General features: G+C 40.3%; 1 protein-coding gene across 5 annotated transcripts in view; it reads left to right on the top strand.

Annotated features, from left to right (window-relative positions):
* Positions 1–24,134, top strand: part of PAN3 (Poly(A) specific ribonuclease subunit PAN3) — a 224,852-nt gene that overhangs the window by 70,393 nt on the left and 130,325 nt on the right. For all 5 annotated transcript variants that reach the window (XR_011715398.1, XM_071684307.1, XM_071684306.1 and 2 more), the window contains 2 exons: positions 9,458–9,561; positions 19,691–19,856. Coding sequence is in view for 4 of the 5 variants with exons in the window: in XM_071684307.1 (XP_071540408.1) it covers positions 9,458–9,561; positions 19,691–19,856 (270 nt within the window). In the remaining variant the exon portion in view is untranslated. The remainder of the gene's footprint in view (positions 1–9,457; positions 9,562–19,690; positions 19,857–24,134) is intronic.

Here is a 24,134-nt window from a genome sequence, read left to right as displayed (position 1 = left end):
CTGGCTATCTGCTTTTTGGAAGTGCAGCACCCAAGCACAAAGTACCAGGGTTTGATGTACTGCCTTCATTCTGCACAGTAATATTTCTTCTTCACTCTACAGCTTTATACATAATTTCCTTTTACTATCTTAGAATACACGTTTCTTAAGTATAGCATTTGATTTTTATCCTATAAGTGTTCTCTGTAGGACTAAGTTTTGTCTCTGAAGGGTCACTTCCTGAACTCCTTATTTTCTGTTAGGCTAATACTTTGCCAACCACAGTTTTGCCAGTCACAGGTCTTCCAGAAACATAACCTCCATGGTTGCCAAGGGATTCCTGTGATTTATATATTTCTGCTTGTATTCATATCCTTTAACCAACTCTTGGATACTTCTGCTTTCATTTTGTCTCTTGTCTCTTTAAATAAACCTTCCTTTTTAAAGCATTTTCAGTTTCTCTGTATTTCAGTTACACTTCTTGCATCCGTGTGGAAAAATGCACAATTATATGCCTTATACCTTCTTCACTTTCAGTTTCTAGCATTGTTTTGAACGGTGAGATTTTTTCTCAGTAGCAGGACCATGATTTCATATGATTTTGCAGTTTCCCTTATTTGTGAGGTAGCACTTGGAATAGACAAATGAAAAAGCCTTATTCCCTCATCTATTTTCTGGCTGTATTATGTAATGTACCAAAACTGGAGCCCACCATCCACAACCAGGCTTCTCAGACCTCCTAGCTGATTCATATACCCTGGTTCAGTTGATGCACATTTCAATTCTTGTATACCATACTGATATATTTCACTTTAACTCATGCATACCTTTCACCCCATCCTTCTTGTTCCCTCCAATTCTTCTGTTTATCTTCTGTGTCAATCTCTCTTCACTCATTCCCTTCATATGTCAAAACCATTTCATCACACCTTCAGTTCTTTCAACCATACTTGCCTTATTATGACATCTCTGTTACCCTGTCATTACTTTCTCAGTCAACCCTCACACTTTATAGATATCCTGAGACTTTTCATTTCCAACACCTCCACCCTCATCCATACATTCTCATCTGTAGCGTGCCTTTGGTACTACTGTACCTTTAGACTTACTCATTTTCACCCTCCCATGTAATGATCTCTCTTTCAACACATTCCCAAGTGCTCCCACAACTTTCACCCCCTCACCCACCCTATGACTCTCACTTCCATGGTTCTCTTCACTGCTATGTCCACTCCCAGGCATCTAAAAAACTTCACTTCCCATTTTTTATTGAAACTCTCACCCCAAGTAAACTGTTTCTCTGCCCTGCTAAACCTAATATCCTCACTTTTATTCACATTTACTCTCAGCTTTCTCGTTTTACACACTCCCAGACTGAGACACCAACTTCTGCAGTTTCTCACTTGAATCTGCCACCAGTGCTGGGTCAACAAACATCAACTGACTCACTTCCCAGGCCCACTCACTCCTTAATGACTGCATACCTGCCTCTTTCTCATCTTGCATTTACCTCCCTCATCACCCCATCTATAAACAAATTAGATAGCCATGGTGACATCACACACCCTTGCCACAGACTAATCTTCACCTGGAACCATTCACCTTCCTATTAGCTTACTGTGACACATGCCGTACTCTCTTGGTAAAAACTCCTCACTGCTTCTATTTATTTCCATCTACACCATATATTTGTAACACCTTCCAAATAGCATCTCTATCTACTTCATCATATTCTTTCTTGAGATCCATAAATGCCAATATAGATCCTTTTGTTTCTTTAGGTATACAAATTCTCCCTGACTTACGTTCTTTGCATCTTACGACTATCTGTGCACACGACCAAAACAAAATATAAATTAAAGAATATATGACATGTTGGACCATTCTTTCGTCTCTTTCCTTGTGCTACCTCGCTAAAGTGGGAGAGCGACAAAGTATTTATTTTTATTTATTTTGCTTTGTCGCTGTCTCCCGCGTGAGCGAGGTAGCGCAAGGAAACAGATGAAAGAATGGCCCAACCCACCCACATACACATGTATATACATACACATCCACACGCGCAAATATACATACCTATACATCTCAACGTATACATATATATCCACATATATAATTCTTACTGTCTGCCTTTATTCATTCCCATCGCCACCCCGCCACACATGAAATAACAACCCCCTCCCCCCACATGTGCGCGAGGTAGCGCTAGGAAAAGACAACAAAGGCCACATTCATTCACACTCAGTCTCTAGCTGTCATGTATAATTCACTGAAACCACAGCTCCCTTTCCACATCCAGGCCCCACAGAACTTTCCATGGTTTACCCCAGGCGCTTCACATGCCCTGGTTCAATCCATTGACAGCACGTCGACCCCGGTATACCACATCCCGTTCCAATTCACTCTATTCCTTGCATGCCTTTCACCCTCCTGCATGTTTAGCCCTGATCACTCAAAATCTTTTTCACTCCATCTTTCCACCTCCAATTTGGTCTCCCACTTCTCCTCATTCCCTCCACCTCTGACACTTATATCCTCTTTGTCAATCGTTCCTCACTCATTCGCTCCATGTGACCAAACCATTTCAAATCACCCTCTTCTGCTCTCTCAGTCACACTTTTTATTACCACACATCTCTCTTACCCTATTATTACTTACTCAATCAAACCACCTCACACCACATATTGTCCTCAAACATCACATTTCCAGCACATCCACCCTCCTCCGCACAACTCTATCTATAGCCCTCGCCTCGCAACCATATAACGTTGTTGGAACCACTATTCCTTCAAACATACCCGTTTTTGCTTTCTGAGACAATGTTCTTGACTTCCACACATTCCTCAATGCTCGCAGAACTTTCGCCCCTTCCCCACCCTGAGATTCACTTCCGCTTCCATGGTTCCATCTACTGCCAGATCCACTCCCAGATATCTAAAACACTTCACTTCCTCCAGTTTTTCTCCATTCAAACTTACCTCCCAATTGACTTGTCCCTCAACCCTACTGTACCTAATATCCTTGCTCTTATTCACGTTTACTCTCAGCTTTCTTCTTTCACACATTTTACCAAACTCAGTCACCAGCTTCTGCAGTTTCTCACCCGAATCAGCCACCAGTGCTGTATCATCAGCGAACAACAACTGACTCACTTCCCATGCTCTCTCATCCACAATGGACTGCATACGTGCCCCTCTTTCCAAAACTCTTGCATTCACTTCCCTAACAACCCCATCCATGAACAAATTAAACAACCATGGAGACATCACACACCCCTGGCACAAACCAACATTCACTGAGAACCAATCATTTTCCTCTCTTCCTACACGTACACATGCCTTACATCCTCGATAAAAACTTTTCACTGCTTCCAACAACTTGCCTCCCACACCATATACTCTTAATACCTTCCACAGAGCATCTCTATCAACTCTATCATATGCCTTCTCCAGATCCATAAATGCTACATACAAATCCATTTGCCTTTGTAAGTTTTTCTCACACACATTCTTCAAAGCAAACACCTGATCCACACATCCTCTACCACTTCTGAAACCACACTGCTCTTCCCCAATCTGATGCTCTGTACATGCCTTCACCCTCTCAATCAATACCCTCCCATATAATTTCCCAGGAACACTCAACAAACATATGGCTCTGTAATTTGAGCACTCACTTTTATCCCCTTTGCCTTTGTACAATGGCACTGTGCAAGCATTCCTCCAATCCTCAGGCACCTCACCATGAGTCATACATACATTGAATAACCTTACCAACCAGTCAACAATACAGTCACCTCTTTTTTTAATAAATTCCATTGCAATACCATCCAAACCCTCTGCCGTGCTGGCAGCTTGCATGGGGGGAGGAGGGTGCCATTTCATTTGTGGCGGGGTGACGACGGGAATGGATGAAGGTAGCAAGTATGAATATGTGTTTATTTATTTATATTTATTTATATTTATTTATGTCTGGACAAGGCATATGATAGAGTTGATAGAGATGCTCTGTGGAAGGTATTAAGAATATATGGTGTGGGAGGCAAGTTGTTAGAAGCAGTGAAAAGTTTTTATCGAGGATGTAAGGCATGTGTACGTGTAGGAAGAGAGGAAAGTGATTGGTTCTCAGTGAATGTAGGTTTGCGGCAGGGGTGTGTGATGTCTCCATGGTTGTTTAATTTGTTTATGGATGGGGTTGTTAGGGAGGTGAATGCAAGAGTTTTGGAAAGAGGGGCAAGTATGAAGTCTGTTGGGGATGAGAGAGCTTGGGAAGTGAGTCAGTTGTTGTTCACTGATGATACAGCGCTGGTGGCTGATTCATGTGAGAAACTGCAGAAGCTGGTGACTGAGTTTGGTAAAGTGTGTGAAAGAAGAAAGTTAAGAGTAAATGTGAATAAGAGCAAGGTTATTAGGTACAGTAGGGTTGAGGGTCAAGTCAATTGGGAGGTAAATTTGAATGGAGAAAAACTGGAGGAAGTAAAGTGTTTTAGATATCTGGGAGTGGATCTGGCAGCGGATGGAACCATGGAAGCGGAAGTGGATCATAGGGTGGGGGAGGGGGCGAAAATCCTGGGAGCCTTGAAGAATGTGTGGAAGTCGAGAACATTATCTCGGAAAGCAAAAATGGGTATGTTTGAAGGAATAATGGTTCCAACAATGTTGTATGGTTGCGAGGCGTGGGCTATGGATAGAGTTGTGCGCAGGAGGATGGATGTGCTGGAAATGAGATGTTTGAGGACAATGTGTGGTGTGAGGTGGTTTGATCAAGTAAGTAACATAAGGGTAAGAGAGATGTGTGGAAATAAAAAGAGCGTGGTTGAGAGAGCAGAAGAGGGTGTTTTGAAATGGTTTGGGCACATGGAGAGGATGAGTGAGGAAAGATTGACCAAGAGGATATATGTGTCGGAGGTGGAGGGAACGAGGAGAAGTGGGAGACCAAATTGGAGGTGGAAAGATGGAGTGAAAAAGATTTTGTGTGATCGGGGCCTGAACATGCAGGAGGGTGAAAGGAGGGCAAGGAATAGAGTGAATTGGATCAATGTGGTATACCGGGGTTGACGTGCTGTCAGTGGATTGAATCAGGGCATGTGAAGCGTCTGGGGTAAACCATGGAAAGCTGTGTAGGTATGTATATTTGCGTGTGTGGACGTATGTATATACATGTGTATGGGGGTGGGTTGGGCCATTTCTTTCGTCTGTTTCCTTGCGCTACCTCGCAAACGCGGGAGACCGGCAAAAAAAAAAAAATTTACTTTGTCACTGTCTCACACATTAGCGAGGTAGCGCAAGGAAACAGATGAAAGAATGGCCCAACCTACCCACATACACATGTATATACATACACGTCCACACACAGCACATATACGTGTCTATACATCTCAACGTATACATATATATACATACACACCAACATATACATATATATACATGTACATATTTCATACTGTCTGCCCTTATTCATTCCCGTCGCCACCCCACCACACATGAAATGAAAACCCCCCTCCCCCGCATGTGCGGGAGGTAGCGCTAGGAAAAGACAACAAAGGCCACATTCGTTCACACTCAGTCTCTAGCTGTCAAGTATAATGCACCGAAACCACAGCTCCCTTTCCACATCCAGGCCCCACAAAACTTTCCATGGTTTACCCCAGACGCTTCACATGCCCTGGTTCAATCCATTGACAGCACATTGACCCCGGTATACCACATCGTTCCAATTCACTCTATTCCTTTCATGCCTTTCACCCTCCTGCATGTTCAGGCCCCAATCACTCAAAATCTTTTTCACTCCATCTTTCCACCTCCAATTTGGTCTCCCACTTCTCTTCATTCCCTCCACCTCTGACACGTATACCCTCTTTGTCAATCTTTAATCACTCATTCTCTCCAAGTGACCAAACCATTTCAAAACACCCTCATCTGCTCTCTCAACCACACTCTTTTTATTACCACACATCTCTCATACCCTTTCATTACTTACTCAGTCAAACCACCTCACACCACATGTTGTCCTCAAACATCTCATTTCCAGCACATCCACCCTCCTCTGCACAACTCTATCTATAGCCCATGCCTCGCAACCATATAACATTGTTGGAACCACTATTCCTTCAAACATACCCATTTTTGCTTTCCAAGATAACATTCTCGACTTCCACACATTTTTCAACGCTCCCAGAACTTTTGCCCCCTCCCCCACCCTATGATTCACTTCCGCTTCCATGGTTCCATCCGCTGCCAAATCCAATCCCAGATATCTAAAACACTTCACTTTCTCCAGTTTTTCTCCATTCAAACTTACTTCCCGATTGACTTGTCCCTCAACCCTACTGTACCTAATAACCTTGCTCTTATTCACATTTTCTGTCAGCTTTCTTCTTTCACACACTTTACCAAATTCAGTCAGCAGCTTTCAGTCACCAGCTTCTGCAGTTTCTCACCCGAATCAGCCACCAGCGCTGTATCATCAGCGAACAACAACTGACTCACTTTCCAAGCCCTCTCATCCACAACAGACTGCATACTTGCCCCTCTTTCTAAAACTCTTGCATTCACCTCCCTAACAATATGTACATGTGTATATATGTATATGTTTGTGTATGTGTATGTATGTGTGCGTTGAAATGATAGGTATGTATATATGCGTGTGTGGGCATGTATGTACATGTGTATGTGGGTGGGCTGGGCCATTCTTTCGTTAGTTTCTTTGCGCTACTTTGCTAACGTGGGAGACAGCGATAAAGTATAATAAATGAAATTAGAAAATAAAAAAAATCACAATTAGTCGTATGTCCACCAGTGGTAACAGCTGCGTGTGGATGGTAGTGAATGTCAGACAGTCCCAGCTTAGTGTACATCATAGCATCTCTCTCATATCTCACTCTCGCTTACCATTCAGTAAGTGCACATTCAAGTGAATCTAATGAATTTTTGTGCTGCATTAAAGCATTTTTGTATTAAGCCCCAGAGAAGATTATGAGCAAGAGGAAAATCCATCTCATGTTGATAGATCTGGCAAGAAGCCGAGGAAGATGCTCTTTGAGGAATTAAGAATGAAGGTAGTCACCCAGTATGAAGGAGGAAAAAATTTAATGTGATTGCATGTTATGTACACTTGTCCTATTTGATGTCCCATTTGATGGTCTCCACAATTTTAAAGGACAGAGAAAAAGCACTTGAAGCAGTGAAAGGTTTGGCAAGTATGAAGTCTGTGATAATAACAAAGCAACAGCAAGGGCACATCCATGAAATGGAAAAGTTGTTTATGCTGTGGATGGAAGATCAAATTAAAAAACGTGTACCACTAAGCTTATTAACAATTCAGACAAAGGCTAGAAGTCTTTTTGAAACTTTGAAGGAACAAGTGGGAGAGGATTATATCGGGAACTTCACTGCAAATCTTAGTTGGCTCAATAGATTTAAAAGAAGATATAGCTTGCACAACATTTAAGTCACAGGTGAAGCAGTAGTGCTGATGAAGGAGCTGCCAAAAAGTTCATTGAAAGTTTGGATGAATCAATCTGTGAACTAAAGAATCTTAAGTAAAAGGTAAAAAGAAACTACGGAATCATATAATAAAGGTTGTTAATAAAAAAGAGATAATCATAATAGAAATTGAATAGGATAAAAAAAAGATGCTGTACAGGTATACATATTCTACTTGCCATGCTCATGTACATCCAATTTGCGTCCATTTCAAGATCCAACCAGTCTGTCAGAACAGAACTCGGATGTATGTCAGGGAGCATCTGTATCTCACGCATTCTTCAAAGCACACATCCTCTACCACTCCTGAAACCACATTGTTCCTCCCCAGTCAGATGCTCTGTGCAATGGCACCACCTTTTCAATCACCACAGGTATGCCAAACAACTGTATACCTCTGTAATTTGAACACTTACATCTGCCCCCCATGCCTTTATAGAGTGGCATTATATATGCATTTTGCCAATCCTTAGGCATCATCTCTTTTGATCCATACATACTCTGAAAATCCTAACTGACTAGTCAGCAACACAGTCAACCCCATTTTTAAGAAATTCACCTGCAATACCATACACTCCAGCTGCTTTTGATGGTTTTCACCACCTCTTCCCTCTTCAGCAAACCACTGTAGTTCTTCAGAATATTCATTTCTTCACCTCTTTAGATCATCACTGCTTGTTACCACTTCCCCATTTGCCTCTTTCTCCAATATTTCTATGTGTTCTTGTTTTCTTATATTACTAACCTCCTCCAAAACATCTTTATTCTCCCTGAAGTTAAAACTCTCATTGGCCCTCTTCCCCTATTGGCCCTCTTCCCCTTTCCCTGCACCTCCTTCTTGACCTCTTGCCACTTTCTCTTGTATGTCTCCTAACCATTCACACTCTTTCCATGTACGTACTTCTTATACATTTCTCTTTTTCTTTAGCAAATTCATCATCACAGCACTCACTTCCCTTTCTCACCTGCCTACCCGTCACTTTCTAAATGCCACACCCTCTCTTGCATATGTCTGCGCTGCTTCCCAGGATACCTCCCATTCCATGCCTATTCCCCTAGCTTTGCTTACTCTCACCTTTTCCCATTGTACACCCACTCTTTCCTGGTATTTCTTCTCGTAAGATTTTTTTTTCCAAGCTCACTTACTTTCACCATCCCCTCGTCACCCACATCATTTTTCTTTTCGGAAAACCTCTACAAATCTTCACCCTCACCTCCACCAGCTAATGATCAGGCATCCCCCCAGCTGCCCCTTGCAGCACATTCACATCCAAGAGTCTCTCTTTTGCACACTTATCAATTACTATGTAATTCAGTAATGCCTGCATACCATCTTTCCTTCTCACCCACTCACACCTATGTATGTCCCAATTTTTAAACCAGGTAGTCCCAATCACCAACCCTTTTTTAATACACAGCTCCACAAGCTGTTCACCATTTCCATTCCTACTACTGAATATCCCATGTCCCCATTTATACCCTCATCTGCCACATTACTCAATTTCCATTTAAATCACCCATTCCTAATATTCAGTCTCTTGCATCAGTACTGCTAACACATTCACTCAGCTGCTCCCACCTCATGGCCAGATCCATAAGCACTGATGCTCATCTATCTCTTATAATCCACTTTCATAATTACCCACATTAGTTTGGAGCTTACATACTTCCACCCTTTCACATTTTCCCAGAACTCCTGCTTCAGAAGTGTAACCCCTTTCTTGGCTCTTTCCCTCACGCTAACCCCTGACTTTACCCCAAAGACATTCCCAAACAATCCTTCTTCCTTTTTTCTTGAGCTCTATTAAGGCATAGATGGATTAGATCTTGCTAGAGGAACTTAACAACCCTTAAAACTGAAGTAGAATTACACCAATTACTCGGTATTATATACACTGCTACTGGATGAATTAGACTTCACACCTGAATCATCCATAACTTATTTTATTTTCCGGAATGTACAGTATATGTAAGTTTTGTATTCCATTTATTTACAGATCTGCCTCAGGAGATAGATATGTACCATGAACTAGTCCCATTGGAACCTCAGCATGGTGCAAACAAATCCTCCATTTTTGGCTATGCTACCTCTGTCTATAAGGTATGCTTTTAAGAATTTTTCTCATATATGGTTTTATGGTTATTAATGAATTAGAACTTGAAATAGTGAATCTCCAGTCTTATCTAGTTTCTCTCTAGGAATAAATGGCCTAATGCCAGGGTCATCTTAACTATTTTTCTGACTCCAACAGTAAACCATATCACCTCTGTTCACAGCATCCTAACCCCACAACTTTCAATTTACTTCATTATTCTCTAGCTTTTTACTATTTTTTAGGTTTAATCTGCTTCAGAACATGATCTGTAATTGTGTGTATATATTGTTCAGAAAGAGGTCATGGCTTCTCCAGATCCATGAATGTCACATACAGATCCTTCTGCTTTTCTAAGTATTTCTCACACATTCTCCAAAGGAAACACCTCATCCACACATCCATCTACCAGTCCTGAAACCACATTGTCCCTCCCCAATCTTATTTTCTCTACATGCCCTCACCCTCTCAGTCACTACTCTCCCATACATCTTACCAGGTACACTCAAACATATACCTTTGTACACCACCTTTGACCCCCCTTGCCTTTATGCAATGACACTATACATGCTTTCCACCAATCTTCAGGTACCTCACCCTGATGTATACTTGCAATGAAAATCCTAACAAATCAGTCTAAAACCCCCTTTCTTAAGAAGTTCAACTACAGTACTATCCACTCCAGCCACTTACCACATTTTATCATCTGCAAGGTTTTCTCCTCCTCTTCTCTCTTCACTGAATCACTTTCCATGACTCACTTTACACACCCTAAACACCTTACTTCTTTCACCTTATCAAACGCATTCAACAGTTCATCAAAATACTCACTCCTCTTCCTCCTCACCTCATCACTACCTGAAACCACTTCCCATTTTTCCCCTTTAAATGATGTTCCCATTTGTTTTCTTGTTTTTTCCACTCTTTTAACCTTCCCAAACATCCAATTCTCCCTGAAGTTTCTGATAATTGCTCACACCATCTCTCCTTTTCCCTCTTTTTCAACCCATGTACCTTCCTCCTCACTTCCTTCCTCTTTCTTTAGTACATCTTCCAATTATTTGTGCTCCTTCCATGTAAATGCCATCCATACACCTCTCTTTTCTCTTTCACTAGCAACTGTACTTCATCCCATTATTAATTACCCTTTCTTACCTGTCTGCATCCCACTTTCTGCATGCCTCACACTTCTTCACATGCCAGCACTACTTCCTTAGACGACTTTCATTCTCTACTCCTAAGCTCTCCTGGTATTTTTCACACATCTCTTTTAAGCTCACTCACTTTCCCTACCCTCTACTCACTCATATTCTTTCCTCTTTTCCAAAAACCTATTCAAATCTTCACTCTTGCCACCGCCAGAAAATGGTCAGACATTCCACTAGTTCCCCCTTTCATCACATTCTTATCCATGAGTCTCTCTTTTGCATGCCTATCAGTTAGTATGTAATTCAGTAATGCCCTGCTATAATTTTTCTTACTCACCCACATATACTTATTTGTATCCCTCTTTTTAGATCAGGTATTCCCAATCATCAGTGTTCATCACACAACTGCACAAACTATTCACCCTTCCCATTCACCTCAATGAATACCCCATATTCCCCAGTTATACCTTAAATTGCCTCATTACTCACTCTTACATTTAAAGCACCCATTGCTACTACCTGATCTCCAGTATCAAAACTGTTGGCAAACTCACTCACATACTCCCAAAACACTTGCTTCTCATCATCCTCCTTCTCATGGCCAGGTGCATAAGTACTAATAATCACCCATCTTTAACAACCAATTTTCATTTTTACCCACCCCATTCTGGATTTACGTATACTTTCACACAACCCCACAACTCATGCTTGGTCAGTAATGTTACCCCTTCGTTGGCCCATGCCCTCCCACCAACCTCCAACTCTACCCCTAAGACATTTCATTCAGAGCCAGAACATTCAAGTTCCTCACCTCTTACATTCTCCCTGTCTCTCCTTTTTTCCCATTCAGGTTACATCCATATACACACCCCTACCTGAACCTTTGAGGAGGGTAAGCACTTCTTACCTGGCTTCTTCTTATGTTCCATCTTTTAAAAATTGAAATAGTAGAAGGGGGGTGGGTTTCCAGTCCCCTGTTCTCAACCCTTTTAGTCGCCTTCTGTGGCACACTAGGAATACAGTGGTAGAATTTATATATATATATATATATATATATATATATATATATATTTTTTCTTTTATTACACCTTGTCACTGTCTCCCACGTTAGCGAGGTAGCTCATGGAAACAGATGAGAAATATTTTATTTATCATTATACTTTGTCGCTGTCTCCCACGTATTTCCCACGTGTCGTAGAAGGTGACTAAAGGGAGCGGGAGTAGGGGGCTGAACCCCCCTTTTATTTAAATTTCTGAAAAGGGATCCAGAAGAAGGAGTCAAGTGGGGAGTGCTCATCCTCCTCAAAGGCTTAAATTGGGGTGTCTGAATGTGTGTGGATGCAACCAAGATGAGGAGAAAGGTAGTATGTTTGAGGAAAGAAACCTGGATGTTCTGGCTCTGAGTGAAACAAAGCCTGAGGATAAAGGGGAAGAGTAGTTTGGGAAAGTCTTGGGAGTAAAGTCGGGTTGGTGAAAGGACACGAGCTAAGGAAGTAGTGGCACTACTGAAGCAGGAGTTGTGGGAGTATGTAATAGAGCGTAAGAAAGTAAATTCTAGATTGATTTGGGTAAAACTGAAAGTGGTTAGAGAGAGATGGGTGAGTATTGGTACCTATGCACTTGGTCATAAGAAGAAAGATCATGAGAGGCAAGTGATTTGGAAGCTGCTGAGTGAGTGTGTTAGCAACTTTGATGCACAAGACCGGGTCATAGTACCATGATGGGTGATTTAAATGCGAAGGTGAGTAATGTGGCAGTTGAGGGTATAATTGATGTGGGTTGGGGTGTTCAGTGTTGTAAATGGAAATGGTGGAGAGCTCGTGGATTTGTCTGCTGAAAAAGAACTGGTGATTGAGAATACCTGGTTTAAAAAGAGAGATATACATAAGTATACATATGTGAGTTAGAGAGATGGTCGAAGGGCAGTATTGGATTGCATGTTGATTGATAGGCTTGTAAAAGAGGTACTTATGGATGTTAATGTGCTGAGAGGGGCAGCTGGAGGGATGTCTGATCACTATCTTGTAGAGGCAAAGGTGAAGATTGGTAGAGGTTTCCAGAAAAGAAGAGTGAATGTTGGGGAGAAGAGAGTGGTGAGAGTGAGTGAGCTTGGAAAGGAGACTTGTGTGAGGAAGTACCAGGAGAGATTGTGTGTAGAATGGCAAAAGGTTAGAGCAAATGATGTGAGGGGAGTGGGTGAGGAATGGGATGTATTTAGGGAAGCAGTGATGGCTCGTGCAAAAGATGCATTTAGCATGAGAAAGATGGGAGGTGGGTATATTAGAAAGGGTAGTGAGTGGTGGGGATGAGGAAGTTGTTAGTGAAAGAGAAAAGAGGCATTTGGACAATACTTGCAGGGAAGTAGTGCAAATGACTGGGAGATGCATAAAAGAAAGTGGCAGGAGGTCAAGAGAAAGGTGCAAGAGGTGAAAAAGAGGGCAAATGAGAGTTTGGGTGCGAGAGTATCATTAAATTTTAGTGAGAATAAAAAGATGTTTTGGAAGGAGGTAAATAACATGCAAAAGACAAGAGAACTAATGGGACATTGATGAAGGGGGCAAGTGGGGAGGTAACACAAGTAGTGATGAAGTGAGAAGATGGATTGAGTATTTTGAAGGTTTGTTGAATGTTTTTGATGACAGAGTGGCAGATATAGGGTGTTTTGGTCAGGGTGGTGTGCAAAGTGAGAGGGTATGGGAGAATGGTTTGCTTAAGGGAGGAGAGGTAGTGAAAGTTTTGCGGAAGATGAAATCCAGCAAGATGGCAGGTTTGAACGGTATTGCTGTGGAATTTACTAAAAAATGGGGTGACTCTGTTGTTCATTGGCTGGTGAGGATAATCAGTGTATGTATGGATCATGGTAAAGTGCCTGAGGATTGGTGGAATGCATGCATAGTGCCTGTGTACAAAGGCAAAGGGGATGAAGGTGAGTGTTCAAACTACAGAGGCATAAGTTTATTGAGTAGTCCTGGGAACTTATATGGGAGGTTCATGATTTAGAGGGTGAAGGTATGTTTAGAGCATCAGATTGGGGAAGAGCACTGTGGTTTCAGAAGTGGTAGAGGATGTGTGGATCAGGTGTTTGCTTTGAAGAGTGTATGTGAGAAATACTTAGAAAATAGATGGATTTCTATGTAGCATGTAAGGATCTAGAGAAGGCATATGATAGGTTTGATAGAGATGCTTTATGGAAGGTTTTAAGAGTATATGGTATGGGAGGTAAGTCGCTAGAAATAGTGAAAAGTTTTTACCAAGGATGTAAGGAATGTGTACGAGTAGGAAGAAAGGAGATTGATTGGTTCCTAGTGAATATCGGTTTGCGACAGGGATGTGTGATGTCCCCATGGTTGTTCAGTTTGTTTATGGATGGGGTGGTTAGGGTTTGTGATTCCACTATGGCTGTTTTATTTGTTTATAAATGGGTGTTTAAGGAGGTGAATGCAAGAGTCTTGGACAGATGAGTATGCAGTATGTAGGGGGTGAGGAGATCCATGGAAGTATTTATTTATTTTATTTATTTATTTATTTTGCTTTGTCACTGTCTCCCGCGTTTGCGAGGTAGCATAAGGAAACAGACGAAAGAAATGGACCAACTCACCCCCATACACATGTATATACATACACGTCCACACACGCAAATATACGTACCTATACATCTCAATGTACACATGTATATACACACACAGACACATACATATATACCCATGCACACAATTCACACTCTGCCTTTATTCATTCCCATCGCCATCTCGCCACACATGGAATACCATCCCCTCCCCCCTCATGTGTGCGAGGTAGCGCTAGGAAAAGACAACAAAGGCCCCATTCGTTCACACTCAGTCTCTAGCTGTCATGCAATAATGCCCGAAACCACAGCTCCCTTTCCACTTCCAGGCCCCACACAACTTTCCATGGTTTACCCCAGACGCTTCACATGCCCTGATTCAATCCACTAACAGCACGTCAACCCCGGTATACCACATCGATCCAATTCAGTCTATTCCTTGCCCGCCTTTCACCCTCCTGCATGTTCAGGCCCCGATCACACAAAATCTTTTTCACTCCATCTTTCCATCTCCAATTTGGTCTCCCACTTCTCCTCGTTCCTTCCACTTCCGACACATATATCCTCTTGGTCAATCTTTCCTCACTCATTCTCTCCATGTGCCCAAACCATTTCAAAACACCCTCTTCTGCTCTCTCAACCATGCTCTTTTTATTTCCACACATCTCTCTTACCCTTACATTACTTACTCGATCAAACCACCTCACACCACACATTGTCCTCAATGTTATTTGCTGATGTCATTGCACTTGTGGCAGATTTGAATGAGAAACTGCAGTTGATGACTGAGTTTGGATAAGTGTTGTAAAAGGAGGAAGTTAAGAGTAAATGTGAATGAAAGCAAGGTTTTGTGTTCAGCAATGCAGTGGGATAGGTAAGTAGGGGTGTGAGTTTGAATGGAGAAATTTTGGAAGTTGATTATTTTAGATACCTGGAAGTGGACATGGCAGCAGTTGGAACCATGGAAGTGATTGAGTCATAGGATGTAGTTTCTGTGCATTACTAATAACAGCTAGAGAATGGATGTGAACGAATTTAGTCTTTCATTATCTTTCTTGGTGTTACCTTGCTAATGCAGAAAATGGTGAACAAATTTGGAAAACAATTGAACTAAGATTATTACTCAGCCCATTCACTGCATGTAATTTGCTTTTTGTAATAAACTATTTTTACAACATAAGGAGGGAGTTTTACAATTGTGAGGCCCCCTTCTCTTGAACATTCTTTACTATCACAGAACTTCTTAGATTTATGTATGCTGTCTCTGTTGGTAAGTCTTCAGTAATTTTATTCCATTTCACCCACCATTCTTATGCAAGAAAAGTTTTATACATCTTTATGTCTTTTCTTAACAAGATTCTTGCGTAATTTCATAATGTATTTTTTAGTTGCTCTATCCATACATCTCTCAAAGATCTGTTTACTAAGTTGTCACTCTATTTTAAAGACTTCAAGGTCACCCATCACTTTTTTCTTCCAAGTTGCATATATATAAAACTTCTAGCCTTTCCTTGTGACTTAGTTGTCTTAATTCTGGTACCATATTTGTTGCCTTCCTCTGGACTTTCTGTTAGCTCTTTGTGCTTCTCTAAATGCATTGACCAAACTTGAGAGGCATATTCCAGTTTTGGCCTGATGTACGATATGAACTTGTCAAAATTCCTTATCGATGTATTTTAAAAAGTGTTACTAGACTCTGCATGCAGGAGGTTACATCACAAGTGAATAGTAACCTCTGGCAAGGCTGTGTCACTGGGAGTACAGTCTCATCAAAGAACTGCTTTTTTCAAAGTAGTCCAAATTTCCCTGCTGCTGGAAGTAATGTATCCTTGAGCTGCAGGAGCTATAGGACAATTTCCTGGGTAACGTCAAGACTTTTTCGTAGAAATGGGTCCTGGGGTTGTTATGAATTGATAAAAGAATAAATATACACGAAGGCTTTTCTAATATTTGCCACGAGATGAAATGTTTCTTAAACTACTTTGGCAACAGGTTAGGGATATGTCATCTCCCAAGATCTTCTCACACAAAGAATCCTGAAGCATGTCTTGCAAAATAAGAACCATATTGAGGCCTTCTTTCACTTTGACCCATCCACATTCCTTTACATGTTCTCAGGTTGAATTTCATCAACCCAGTATCATGCCAATTTTGGAGTCTGTTTAGGTCCACTTGTAATTTTTTGGAAACCTCCTCTTTTTTCACTACCCTCATGTCCGTTGCATCATATGCATACATATTCAGGTAGAAGTCCATACCTACAGGCAAGTGATTTTGAAGATCAAGAAGAGTAATGGTCCAAGAACAGAACCTTTTAGACTCTACTAGTCTCCTCAACCCATTTGAAAAATGCACTTCTGGTATGTATCCTTTGTTCCCTTACACAGAGATAATCTTCTGTCCATCAGAGAAGTCTCCCCCATATCATTGCCTGGTAATGTAGCTTCCTGATCAACCCTTCCATGTGATACAGAGTCCAAAGCTTTCTGTCTCTCCAGATACAAACTATCCGCTTAACCCTCCCAATCAATTACAACAGAGTTCGCTCTCTCAGAAAGTCAAAAGGTTTGTTATGTATGACCTTTTTTCTCTAATACTCTAATATGGTTGTGCATCCTACTTATATAATTTTCCATAATAGAAAGTAACCCATTTTCTTTTTAATAATCTTGTTTTAGAACTTTACAGACCATACTTATTATCATTAAGACCCATATGTAGTTCAGTTCCTATTCCCAGTCTCATTTTGTATTGACAGGTATGACATTTGCCTCTTTTCCTTCGATTGCTGCTTTGCTTCTCTCTAGTGGCATCTTGAACAGTATTTCAAGTTTAGTAGTGTATGTGCACACATCTTCAGCACATAGGGTGAAATTTTATCAGAAGCATGAGCTTTGTTTAGGTAAAGGTCTTTTAGTATTCTGTTATTGCCTTTCTATTTATCTCATGGTTTCTAAAACCCGTTCCAATATCATCTCATTAGGGCTTATAGTGTCTTGCACTTTGAAAACACTTTCTGTTATTGAATTCCTCACATACCCATAAATCATCCTCTACAATTCTTTCCTTGCAGTCCCATAGCCTAATTAGCTGTTCCTTAACTGACAACAAACTCCTGGTGAATTTATGGAAGAGATTTGGATTTTTGCCTGCCTTGTCCATAATATTCTTTTCAAGCCTCTTGTTCCTCCTTTCTTGTCCTGGTATACTTGGTCCTTGCTCTCTTATACCTTGGTAAGTGTAGGCTGGCTAAAGAGCCATCTATATCTTCACCATCTTTTATGAGACCGTTCTTTCCTCTTTCTTGCCATTCCATGTGTATTTGATGCTAGAAGTACTGATGTTCCTACTTATTCATTATAGATTTCATGGAACCTCTCACCACCTAACCATGGTTCCTGGGTACTATACTTCATTTTCCAATATGTGATACCACAATAACTACTGAGGTTTGTGTAATTCCACATTTTATTTCCTATTGTTCATGTTTTACTTCTGCCCTTTTTATGTCCTCATTTACTTCATAATCATATTTGAGATTTAAATGAGAATTTTTACCAATTGGTGTATCATGTATAATATTCCTGTTATTCATGTTAGCATATGTGAAGATATGATATAGCAGTGATGATGTATCAGTCCCTCTCATCCTAGTGTGCTCAATGACATGTTGGTATAGGAAAATTTTCCATATATTTTCATGGAACTTGCATTTCCATGACCATATTGCCATGAAAATCCAGTTTCCAAGTCTGTCTCTTTATGATTGAAATCCTCCTTTATCATTATTTTACCATTATTGTTCATTATTGTTATTAATGTATATTTGTTCTAAGAAGTGGCACTGGAGTTTACTAGTTATGAAGACTATTGCCATGGCCACCCCCTTGAGGGAGTTCCAGAAGGGAACAGGCATCAGAGATATAGTTAGTATATTTGTTCTGGATCATTGCAGTTCTTTGGAGGATTATATAGTATTAACACTGCAGTGCACTTCTTCCCTACAGTAACACTTCTCAATAAATATTGTCTGAATGGGCCAAACTCCACACTATTTTCAAACAAAGTAATGTTTTATCAAGAAAGCCAGTCCTCCCCATCCTTTGCCCTCTTTTCCCCCTCCTTACTAACATGTACCCTATTGGGGATAACAGGTGAGATCTTGTATCTTTAGTAAGCTTTGTTTCCATAACTGCGATATTATCAGGTTCACTTTCTCTTGAATAGTTTTTGAATTTGCTTTTTTTCTCCATTAGCTATAAATCCATCAACATTTGAATTTATTACTTTCATTCTGACATAACCATCTTTAACACTGCCCTCTCTTCAGTGCTTACAGGACTGCTTCATCCTATTTCCTCATTTGGCATCAACAATACCCCACTGAATTCCACCTTGTGTTTAATTTTCTTAGCTTGCCTAAGTACATTCTGGCTTAATGACTCTAAGGCATACTTAACCGTAAGTTGTCTCCCAATGTGTTTTGATTATGACCACTGTTTTTTCCTTCTCTTATCAACAAAATTGCATTTTTGCAATAATTGAGCCTTGAGTAATCTTATTATAAGCATTTGTTCTTTCCCCTTTCTCTCATATCTGGTGAATGATCTTGCAAATCGAAAATAATCTGTGATATATATTTATCAGCCTCCTGCATTACTAATCTTTCTGCTTTTGGTGCCACCACCTTTTCAGCTATACTATTCAGCATTGAATTGTCAACTTCTGCATCTTTGAATGTCTCTGAAATTTGTCTCTTATCTGTCCCTGTATGTTTTGTACTTCTCTAAACCTTTCATCAACTAGGCCATACTTCCTTGATTGCTCCATCTGTGTAACAGTCCCTACTATTCTTTTTACAGTTTAGCTTAATTTCCTGTGTACCTTTGTCCATATAACCCTGGTTATATGTTCCTCTGCATCAGTCTTCGTGCTCTGTGTCTGTTGATCAGCTACTGAAATTGCTTTTTCACCATGTCCCTGCTCACTGTTGTCGGAATTTTCTGTTTATTGTGGTTCTTTCCTCAAACTGAATAGCTACTGAAATTGCTCTTGGACCTCCCTACCCATTACTTTCAGTAGATTCTGTACATGCTGTAGTCCTTTCCTTTAACAGAGCGGCCTCCAGGGCACCTAGAAAAGACCCAACAGACCTCATTTGCTTTTTGATGAATGGACAGTTGCTTCCCTTTGTCTTCACTATATGTTTCTATGTTGAACTAAGAAGCACTTGACAGTCAGTAGATAGTCAAGGAGATTGTTGCATATAAGGCTTTAATGAATTTTGTCTGGCATTGGCAAATTTTTGTGAATTTCTTCTTCACAGCATGGACATTAAAACAGTTCTAAAGAAAAAACAAATTAATATCTGATGTGAAACTTGTTTTTCTGTGTTACAAGTAATGTATTTCTCTTTCTCTCCAGGGTACGAATATCAAGACTGGTCTGCATTACTGCCTTTATCGTATCCATGGATTCCGGTTGAGCAACGTAAAAGTCACTCAGCTTGTAGACTTGTGGAAAAAGTTACAACATTCCAGTGTGACTCAGTTGAGAGAAGTCTTCACCACCAAGGCATTCAATGATAATTGTAGGGTATTAATTGTTTTAATGATATATTTATCAGTCATCATGTGTTCCCATGCACAATAGTAATTATTTCATCAGTTCTGCTGTTTTCCATTGTACTACAACAAATTGCTTAAGCTCCACAAGATAAGCTTTTAACAGCCAATAGCCCTCCATCATTGCTTTTGTATGATGCCCTTATTTCCCATATTCTTCCACTTTACACAGAGTCTCTCTCAACTGCTTGCCTTACCTCACTGTTATGCATTAAGTTTTTTGATCTCATATCTGGAATTGAAGTTTGCTCATACCACTTCAGTCCACTGACCTTTCCTCTCATATCTTTTTTCCATCTATATATCTCCCTTAAACTTTATAACTTTCCACTTTCCTGCTCCAAACCATTTTAATAGTGCATGTGTATGTTTGTAAAAAATGCTCTTTTACTGTAAAAGATAATGTCGACATTCTATTTTAAGACTTTAAACTGGATAAGTAAGCCTTTGTATCATAGCACAAAATGTGAAGGTCCCATTAAAAAGTAAACATTATCATTTGCACACATCCCAAATCCAACAAAGAGAAGGCTGGAATACATGACTGAAGCCATACACAGCTGACCATCATTTTCTAAATTTCACAGCAGCATTTGTTGTTCAAGTTTTGTTAGACCAAGCACATGAAAATAGGAAATTTCATAGCGTGTTTTTTAAGTATCTAATTGGAAGCAATGTGTTTGCCCAAACTACAAGACTCTGCAGGTAAGTTTTAATAAGTCAGTCCAGTTCAGTGTTACCACAGGTTTGTCTGTTTGTCTATCCACACACACACACACACACACACACACACACACACACACACACATATATATGCACACAAGTCAGGGAAAGGTCAGGAAATTTGGATCTGGGCCTGGGACAACAGATATTGTGAAGAGAAGTCAAGAGAAAGTATCCATCATCGGGAAAAATTTTTTTTTTAGAGTATTGATTTTTTTAGGTAGGAAAGACCAAAGAGAAGAGTCAAAGATCAGCATTGCAGTACTTTGTATTCAGATAGTAAAAGCCTGTCAGAGGCAGAGGACATAAGCTACTTTGTGTGCAGGAACCACCAGTATGTCTTGCTTTATACTAGGGTGATTTGAAAACAGCTTTTATGCACCAACATTCCTCAGGTTACTCTAAAATACAATTTCTCATAGGTTTGGAGAGCTCTTGGAATCCTGTGAAAATGAAATGACTTGATACCATAAGATTAGTTAGCAAGGTACTCAAGGTTTTCACTTTTATAGGTTTTGTACCCAAAACTGCCTGGTGTTAGTCCAGCATTTACATAAACATCATATCAGAAAAGCACTGTAATCATGCTTTTCAGTGCTAATTGTAATTTGTATTTTTAGAACTGAGGTAATTGTTAGAAGAGGGGTAAGCTTGGTGCTTTCAATGATAAATGGTTCAAGGCCACCATACTTTCTCTGGGTTCCAAAACATGCTTCTGATGTTCATAAAGCTAGGTGTATCCTATGTGGAAAGAATATTGAAGTAAAGAATATAGGCAAAAGAGTCCTTAGATATCATGCTCATGAAAGTAAACACAAGATCAAAGAACAGCCTTGGTTGAAAAGCAAACAAGAACATCATCCACTTACCATGCTTTGGCCTGGTGCTGATAAAGACAAACTTCATAGTGATGTTTCAGCAGTACCACCAACAGATGCAGTTAACAGCTTTGATGAACATCATAAAGTCATTGGTTCAGCTACAGAAGAAGAATGCATTGCATACCAGTTTCTAGTGCCTTCTTCACTTCAAGTAAGAGCACCTGGACATTATCGGACATTATCAGAGGCAACAAATGCCTGAAAGGATTTGCTATTCTGGAAACAGAGATTGTTAAGGCACCTAAGAAACATATGGATCATTACTTTTATCCAGCAAAAACAGACAAATTCTTTCAGTGGATATTTCCTAACTGCCAAATATCCAGGAAGAGTGGTTGTGGAAAGAGTCCATATCTAGTGAAATATGGACTAGATCCTTATTTCTACAGGAAAGTGCTTTATGCTGTTTTTAAACCAGAATGTATGTTCTTGGATTCCTTTGATAAATCCTTCAAGATAAGGTGTATATCATCATTTATGCTTGAAATTCCTTGAAGGCATTGTCCCAAACACACCCAAAAATTGTTCATTAATAGCGTAACAGAAGTAGAAGACTATCTATCTTTTCTATCAATATCTTTGACGTCCGTTCCCTTTGGGAACTCCCTCAATAGGGTAGCCAAAGCAAACAGTCTCTGAAACTTATACTCTAGTGCTACTTTTTAGCATTTAGTGCCACACCTTTAACAGGCCACTGGGAGAGGGCAACTTTAGCATAGTGTTTTCAGAGGCTGCAGCTAAAGTTCCTACCAAGTACTACTCCCTAATTTATCTACCTAATATTCCTGCCTAATGTTACAAGCTACTACTTCTACTTAATGCTCTTGGTTATTGCTCCTACCAACTACCTCTACCTAATATTTCTACCTGAAGCTCCTATCTAATGTTCCTACCAAGTACTTTTATCCATTGCTCCTACTATTTTGCCAGAAGGCAGGGCTAGTAGAAAGTGCCAACTGCAGTAAAATCTACGGTTGCAAAGAATGAGTTTTGTAAGTTAAGCATTGTCAAGTGTTATTTGTGATAAGGAGAGATTGTATGTTTGTGAACAGAATACCAGCTGTCCTTGCTTGGGTGAGGCAGAAAGAAAAGACACCTACCTGGGTCAAAGGAGTGCAACTTGACATCCACTTAAGTGGTGACTCACTACACAGTCATCACTAAACCTGATACCCAGGCAGGTAGTACCAGTAATATACCTTCACCCTGACAACCTTTGCATGGAAATGGGATTTGAGCTTGTTACAGTGGAAATCCTACAAATTCAGATTTAGGAAAAAGCTGAGAAAATAGGGCCAGGTTCTGTGTATTTCAGCATTTTCAAGAGAAATGCTGAATGGTTGAAAATATTGTAAGAGTGAAAAGTTAGTTCATTCTAAAGATTTTGATACCTTTCTCCATGACTGTATTACTTTCAGCAGTAAAACATCAGCACTGGAATGTGATAAGAAATTTGATAAGGTTAAAGTAAATGGGAAAGAAAATACATGTAGGCATACTAGAAAAAATTTAAACTAAAATAAAACGTCTCTTATGCTCTTTCCCTCTGGGAACTCCCAGCAGTGGGTGGCCAAGGTCAGAGAGTCTCCACTTATCCCTGTCCTTACGTGCCTCCCTCACATATACCATCCCTTGCATTCTTCCACTATTTATCTCCCACCATTACTCTTCCACTCTGTTTCCCCATGTCATGGATGGTCTTCCTCTCGCACCAACCTCTGAATGTACTATCGCATACTTTCCTTGAAAACTCCCCATCTTGCATTTTTCCACATGCCCAAACCTCCTCAAAGTATTACATTTCACCCACTCTACTACACCACAGTTAATTTCCTTTGCATTCCCTGCCATACCATGCCTTATTTCTTCTTTATATCTTGTCATTCCACATACTCCTCTCATGTAGCTCATTTCCACAGCCTGGATTCTTGACCTATATGGCTTATTCCATGTTTTGGTTGCATGGGTGAGGGTCAGGAGGACTATGCTCTTCCTTAATCTTTTTTCACTTCCGTACTTACATATCTGTCTTTCATTTTTTCTGTTAAGGGACCAAATGACTCTTCTACCTTGTATTGCTGTCTCCCTTATCTCTCCTTCCATATCACCAAACTTACCCAAGATATCTCCTAAATAATTATATTCTCTCACCTCTTCCAGTCTTTCTCCCCCCATATCTATAACACAGTTTAGTACACTTTCTTTTATCACTCAAAAGGGTTTTGCAACATCTATATTTACTCTTTTGTTTTTCATTGCAGCACAATTACATTACTTTTAGGCGCATTTACTTTCAATCGCCAATGCTTACATACTCCATAAAACTCGGTTACAACCTTCTGCGGTTCCTCTTCACTCACAGCAAGCGACACTATCATCCACAAACGGTTGTCACTAGCCACCATACCTCATCACCACACTACACCTCTGCTCCCCTATCCTTAGTTTTGTTTTCACCTCTCTTATCACTCCATCTATGTATATATCAGAAAGCCACAGTGACATCACACAGCCATTCCTCACTATCACATGGATACTGAAACTTTCTCCTAACTCTGTCTACTCTGTAAAAGGCTCTCACACCATCCAGGAGTTGTCCCCTACCCCTTATATCCTTGACACATCCCATAAAGCATTCTT

This window comes from Panulirus ornatus, chromosome 38 (genome assembly GCF_036320965.1).
Source record: "Panulirus ornatus isolate Po-2019 chromosome 38, ASM3632096v1, whole genome shotgun sequence".
Taxonomy (NCBI): Eukaryota; Metazoa; Arthropoda; class Malacostraca; order Decapoda; family Palinuridae; genus Panulirus; species Panulirus ornatus.
This window is presented reverse-complemented; position numbering and strand designations above follow the sequence as displayed.